The following is a 7,605-nucleotide window of genomic DNA, read 5'->3' as shown; positions in this document are numbered from 1 at the left end:
TCAGATGCAGTATTAGATGAAGTCTGCAAAACATAATATTAAATATCACTCTTTAATCACGCAGATTACACTTACAGTTAAACATGACGGCCACATTCTCGAATACAATGTTGATGAGAGATACTCTAACATTCTGAATGTAATTCATCAATGGTCAAGGCAGAGGGAAGGCCAGAAATGACAATATCAACTATCACAAATCGTTACCATGTCTGGCAGAATCCGTGTAGACTTCCGAGTGAAGGACCCGATTGAAACATTACGATATCCGGAGATGGACCAGATGCTGATTGAATGTACAGACTGATTGCTGGGCGAACATACCTTCTGATGAATATTCGTGAATGGATATTAACTGAAATTTACTACCTTGTGTTTTAGATTTCAATTTAATTCCTGAAAATATTCTGTCTCTTCAGAGACTTAATTCGATGTTGTAACCTGTTTGTGAAATAAAAATAAATCACTGTGTCTGCTCTGTATCTCCAGGGAAACCCGAATGGTTATAAATTAAAGATTATTTGATTGTACCGACTCATTGTTTAACACAGAGAAATTTGCTGCTGCACATTGGAACCGCACACTTCACACTGACGATGCTGGAAATATTCTACACTATCAGGAAGTTATATTACATGATCCTTGCTGTTATTGGTGTTCCTGGTAAGTGATATCAAGTTTGAAGATGCGGATGTTTTCACAAGATTATACTGTGTGACTGCTAATGTTTAATTCCGATCTAACACGGTGCCATTGGCAAGCATGTGGTCAGTGACATTTGTTAAGACTAGCAATTGCAATATCGTCCCTCAGTCTTCCTCTTTCTGGATCTCAGGGGCTCTCTGAAATGCAATGCATATATTATCCTACTTAATGATTCCTCAGTACATGGAAAAATTAGTTTGCATTACTGACGGCGTACTTTTTACTGGAGTGAGACTTCTGATTTCAGTCGGCAGATATTCATGGGCCTATCAGTCAGTGCACAATTGCACGGAACGTGTGTCACTAATTCCAGTGGAACAACGCATCTTATTGACCATGCATTGATGGGAGCATTTGTCAATGATGAATTGCATTGAGTGTGGGGCACGAATCAGAAAGTAACATCTGACTGAAGTGAACAGTTTTACTGGTAATATCGGTCTATGTAACATCGTCCTGAAGCAATTACCAGAATGAGTACCTCATCCCAGCGACAATGTATTACTGTGCCTATCCATCACTCTGGAGTTGGTAAGAATTTCCTTTTGACTCTTTATGTAAAATTCTTGGTTATACATTTATAAAATTTGTACTATTGCGCTTATTGCTATTATTCATGAGCAGCACGGTAGCACACGTGGTGCCACTATGGCATCACAGCGCCAGAGTCCCAGGTTCGATTCCCTGCTGGGTCCCTGACTGTGCGGAGTCTGGACGTCCTCCCCGTCTCTGCATGGGATTCCTCCGCTTGCTCCTGTTTCCTGCATAAGTCCAATGACGTGCAGCTCAGGTGCATTGGACTTGATAAATTGCCCTTAGTGTCGAAAAAGATTAGATGGGGTTATTGGGTTATGGGGATAGGGTGCAAGTGAGTGCTGAAGTGGGTCGGTGCAGAACCGATGGGCCGAATGGTCTCCTTCTGCACTTTATGTTCTATTTAATCCTATGGAACGGTTGTGACAGTAACAGATATTACCTCTTCCCTGCATATGATTCTCTGTCTGTATAGAATTAAAAGTATTGATATCACTCTTTTCTCCTGAACTGCTTCTGAAGTTATCAATATTCATTTCGCCGTATATACAATGAACGCTTCTTATTAGTTTTTTCTTTCGAGTTTCCAATTCATTGTTTCCAATTAAGGGGCAATTTAACGCGGACAATCCACCTACCATGCACATCTTTGGCTTGTGGCGGCGAAACACACGCAAACTCAGGGAGAATGTGCAAACTCCACACGGACAGTGACCCGGGGCCAGGATTGACTTTGGGACATCGGCGCCGTGAGGCAGCAGTGCTAACCACTGCACCACCGTGCTCCCCAAATGAACGCTCTAAATAATAGAATTTCTATTGTACTGCACCCACTGCAACAGAAGTTCCCTCCGTACGCATAGTTAAACAGCAGGGCGGCACTTTTACAGATGTCAATCCTCTGGTTACTGACATAGAATTAACTTGAATATCGTCACCACAAAAAAGTAGTTTGTTTCGTGTGTCCTCCTCTAAAGCGTGTCATGTGAGAGTTCCTTTAAGACATGGACGTTTAAGCAATGTACCTTTAAGAAAACAGTGATGTCAGAGAGTGGGTGGGGCTGAGGTCAGGTCAGCCATTTTGCAGTTCAGTTTTGCAGTTTTAAGTTTCAGTTTTCAAACAGGGCTGGTGTCTGTGTGTTTCCAGAGAACTGCAGTTTGGAGGAAATGAGCTGGGTGTGTGTCTGTGTTTTGCAGTGAGCTGGATCTCTGCCATGAAAGACTATCTCTGGATCATTTGGGTGATTTTAACTCATAATAGTAAAGGCTTTAACCTGCTGTGATTCTGTTTAAATGTGTTAAGTCTCTTGGAAGTTTGAAGGAACATTTTGAGGCATTATTTACTGTTGCAATATTTTCTGAGTTATCTTTGAAGTCAGGGGTGTTGCGAGATCCGATATTTATTTAAGATGTTAAGTTGAGTTCATGGAATAAGCATTGTTTTGTGTTTAAAAACCCACGCGTCCATAACTGTAATCCCACACCTAGGGAACAAGCCGTGTGCTCGGAAAAGCAACAATTACATTAAAGGGGGAGGTTGGTTGAACTCCATGATACATTTTGGGGTTCTGAAAACGCCTCGCCCATAACACGTGTGACTGTGAAACTCAGGGAAATAAGTGTAGGATTTGATTATTTATTTCTTCTGAAGGATTGCATACGCAGTGATCATTGAAAGATACCGTTCCGTAACTGATTAACATTTAATTAGTTGTTCCACGATCTGATTCGATTTCTTCACATGTACACCTTAGCAGCCCCTGCCGTCGGTTCATTTATGTGTGTGCATGAGTTAAACATTGAATGACAAGCATTTCTTTCTCTCTCTACCTCTCTCTCTCTCCATCCGCTCTCTCTCTATATATATATATGCGTGTTTGGTAAGCACCAACTGAGTGAAAATTGATATCAGTTACTAATATCGTTGACCTCAGTCTGGATCACATTAACATGCGTAATCTGTCAATGCGAAAAATAACTAGAGCACCCCTTGGTTTCTCTGCTCACATCCTGATTTAAATAATTGCGCGCACTTTGTCTTCAACAGAACAAAATACAGGATGCGAATTACTAAATCAACATTTTGCTTTTATATTCGTTCCATATTAATTATTTTAATATTAGTTCATTTACCAATTCCTCAAGAAATGAACTCCAATGTTCTGATTTCAGTATATTTTTGTTAAATTGTTTGTGAAACAGTGCCTTGAACTACTTTGCTTCTCTTATCCATTCAGATGCTTGATTCACGGTAAGCATTTGAAAAACTATTGCGTCAAATATTGTGTCACAAGAACATCACTTTAGTACGACTTTAGTATCATTTAAATACCAGCTGTGCATTTTTATTAATTGTGCTGTAAAATATGTTGTTGCATTCTTCCAGTCCATCAACTGAACGTTTCCTAATTTGGATTTGCTTCCACATTTCACAATTGGTTTTTCCTATTTCCTGAAACCACAACATTTGTTCAACCACACTGTTCTCAAACGTTACGTTTCCATCCCAAATGTCTGTCAATATCTGTAAGAATTATTGCTTGTTTCCTGCTTTGGTAACCAGCTTTCTGCCCATTCTGCTGCCTGTTCACTCCACATCAATCGCTCTGAGATTATTCATGGGGCTTCGCTGGGGATTCGTCAGAAGTACTTGAGAAATAAACAAATATTCGACTCAGCTCCTGGTTCTTACATTATTCAAATAATTCAGTCAGTTGGGTCAATTATGATCTTCCTTTTGGAATCTGTGCTGATTAGTCTTATGTATTATGAGTTTCTGGATTTGTTTTTTCGATTACATTTTTGAACAAAGATTCATAAAATATTTCCTACTACTGACACTTAGCTATTTGGTTTACAGATATTCAAATTTCCACTTTATTGATAAATTAAGTTGAGATGTTTGTCTTTAATCTCTAATCGAATTACTGTTAAGTAGCAGATACCGGTCTTTCTACTGTATCTTCCCGAGCCCGTGTTGAGCACGTTTGATTCTAATATTCTGAAACAAAGCTTTCGTCGTCCTTATATCGTTGCAGCATATGTCCCTATCCCGTTTTCACCACAATTAACTTAACATGTCTCTGCTGTATGTATTCACTACAGTTTTACAGATCAATTCCCCTAAACAAACGACATTAGGCTATTGGTTGGATGGTCAGTCATGATCCGAATGATTGGCAGGACAGTTTCTGTATGCCGAATAGCCTCCTCCTGCGCCTATTTTCTATGTTCCTATGTTTCTCACTGATAGTGCGTGTTTCCTTCGGATTTGAATCCTCATTCTCTGGTTCAGTGTTCCTGGACTTCCGCACAACAGGGTTAATTTCCTTCCCTCTGAACTCGGAGACGCGATTCAAACGTTCATTTGAGTTGCTGTCTATGTCAGAATGACCCTCACTGCTCCAAAGTCCAGTAAACACGAGTTATCCTTAAACTGTCAATGGATGGGATGTTGTCTGACAGGCAACTTGGTCAGTTGTCCCTCCGCCATCTCCTGCTGGTTCAGTTAGGGAACCGGGTTTGCAATTGGTTCTTTTTTTTGCACTCACTCCGCTGACCCATTGGAGCTCCTCTCCACCTCACCGGCTTTGGTGCCGAAATGAAAGCCATCAAATGGTCGAGATAAAAATCGCAATAAATGGAGTCGGTAGTGAAATGCTCCCCTGTGAAGGTTGGGGTATTCTAAATTACAATGTTGTCACCAAAATAATATGCACGAATTATGGTTTGATTGCTGTGGGCAGTATACTTGCATCATGCGTTGCTCCTAAACCACGCATGTCTCATTGATATATTTGTCCCGGCATTTTGACAACTCCTCTCGTCTCATTTCCTCAATTTGTTTTAAATGGGAACATTTTGGTATTTTTGTTTTTCATTTCGATAACTTCCTCGTCTCCATATGGTCCATCTCGGACACTTCCATTCCTTTTCACAACTGCTGAAACTCAATTTCAGTGAATGCTCCAGGTGACTATACGAACACTGGTTAACACAACTCATTTTTATTGCAAGCACAATAGATGTTCTGCCAATATTAAATCCTTCCCTTCCCACTGCCCTGAGGCGCAAACTCTTTTTCTGGGTGAACAAGTAACTTGATTGCACATCTTACAATACTACAGCCGCATTCATCCCACAAGATGCTGGCTATTGTGCATTGGGGGAGCATCACATTCAGATCGCATGATTGCTTTGCCGATTACCTCTGTTCAGTACACAAATGTGATCAGTAATTTTCTGATCAATTTCCACTGTGATTCTTCAGCCCATTCAAAGCTTCGACTCTCTTTCCTCAAGCGCGGACATTATCACCAGCGCTGCGTTTCCACCGCCTATCGCAATATTTAAAGATTAAGGTAAAGTCAATTTGCATTACCTGTGAAATCCCGTGGTGGTGACAGGGAATGGCAACAACGAAGTGACTGGGAGTGGAGGAGATGTGGCTATACTGAAATGCGGAGCCCCCAAAACCTTAACATTTTTGGATAGTGAGCAAACATTTCAGCTTGGCCAATCAATCTAGCATTTCTCCCGCCCAGCAGATTTCAGTGGGGTGCATGGTAGATTGATCAATGTCGGTTTTGGGTGAGGAAGTGTGGGGGCGAGGGGTGTTGTGGGGAGAAAGATGAACTGCTACTCTTCCTAGCATATGCACAGCCCTGTGGAGACATTTCCACTCTGGCTGAACCTCTCTCCCTAGTGCATCAGCTGGAAACCTGCAGGCGCTGGGAAAACATGGTCGGTCACAGGAAGACGTGGCAAATCGATTGATTCAGAAATGGCTCATCGCATTAAAACCTTTTTTATTGTAACCCACCCTACGCGGGTCAACCACTCTCATGCGAATTTTGATATCTGCAGATATGTAAATATGCAGCTTGTCTGCAGGTGGCTTCAATTAAAATTGACATTTTGACATCCAGCTCTCTGCCCGAAACCCATCCTCCCTCTAACCACCGAACCACCACCCACACATCTCCAATCAAACCTTGAAATATTCAATTTGTTGTCTGTGACAGAATTAACAAGATTGGAAAGTAGTTTCCGGTCCCTTTACTCTTCTTTCTATTGCAGTAAATTTACTGGCGATTGTGATCCTGTCCCGAGGAAAATGTGGTCTCACTGCCTGCACTACTCATTACCTCGTGGCCATGGCAACGGCGGATCTACTGGTCATTATCACTGATGGCATACTTTATCGGATCAGTTACTATTATTTCCCTGGGTCTTTTTTGGACATCACCCCTGTATGCAGTGTCATCTATTTTCTCAGTCGCACTACCACAGATTGTTCCGTCTGGTTTACCGTCACTTTCTCATTTGATCGATTTGTGGCTATTTGTTCTCAAAAGTTGAAAACCAAATATTGCACCAAAAAAACAGCAGCTGTGGTTCTAGCGACCACGACCATTCTGCTCTGTTTGAAAAACATTCCATTCTATTTTACGGTTGGCCCTGTGTGGATAATCAATAATGTACCATGGGACTGTTATACAAAGCCAAGCTACTACACTGATCCTGGTTGGTTGGTATTTAAGTGGCTTCATAGAGTTTTTACTCCATTTCTTCCATTTAGTTTAATTGCATTGCTCAACAGTCTAACAGTCAGACACATATTAGTGGCAAGTCGAGTCCGCAAGGGACTGAGAGGTCAGAATCGTAGTGATCCAGAGATGGACAGCAGAAGGAAGTCTGTGATTTTACTCTTCTCCATATCCGGAAGCTTCGTAATTCTGTGGTTGGTGCATGTTATTGAATTCTTGTATTATAACATTACAGATACAGATCCAAACTATTACAACGATTCGTTATATATATTTGAACATGTGGGAATTATGTTCCGGAACTTAAGCTGCTGCACAAATACATTTATTTATGGGGCGACTCAGTCCAAATTCAGAGAGCAGTTCAAGAGCACAGTGAGCGGTGCAGTCGCAGCAATTACTAAATTAATACAAAACCTGAGAACATGAGTAAAACGAGCAGTTATGCTCCCGTCAGCCCACCGTTTATCTCCACCAGTCAGCAATGCAATGACAAACATGATTATGTCTTTCACATCATTTTCTGCCTCATTCCGCCCATCCCAACCCATGGTATATAACCCTCTGTAGAACCAGAATGTTACTCTTGTTTTTAATATATCCAAGGACATCACATCCACTGATTTTGTGGTGGTGATATTCCATATACTGAAGATCTACTGGGTGGATACAACCCTCCTCCAGGCTCTGTTAAACTGGAGACTCTCATTTTGAAAGTATACATCCTCGTTCCAGGTTACCCCAGGTTGGGGGGGGGGGGGGGGGGGCATGAATCCACTCTGCATCCAGCCTGTATAACTCCCAGCAGAATTGTATA

The 7,605-nt window shown here is 41.4% G+C and overlaps 1 protein-coding gene across 1 annotated transcript; it reads left to right on the top strand.

Annotated features, from left to right (window-relative positions):
- Positions 1 to 596: 596 nt before the first annotated feature.
- On the top strand, positions 597 to 7,217 carry LOC140397092 (probable G-protein coupled receptor 139). Its single transcript, XM_072486127.1, has 2 exons — positions 597 to 663; positions 6,319 to 7,217. The coding sequence occupies exons 1-2, from the start codon at positions 597 to 599 to the stop codon at positions 7,215 to 7,217; spliced, it is 966 nt and encodes a 321-aa protein (XP_072342228.1).
- Positions 7,218 to 7,605: the final 388 nt, after the last annotated feature.

The sequence above is a fragment of the Scyliorhinus torazame genome, chromosome 20 (genome assembly GCF_047496885.1).
Source record: "Scyliorhinus torazame isolate Kashiwa2021f chromosome 20, sScyTor2.1, whole genome shotgun sequence".
NCBI lineage: Eukaryota > Metazoa > Chordata > Chondrichthyes > Carcharhiniformes > Scyliorhinidae > Scyliorhinus > Scyliorhinus torazame.
The sequence above is the reverse complement of the archived record's forward strand: the minus strand, read 5'-3'. Positions and strand labels throughout refer to the sequence as shown.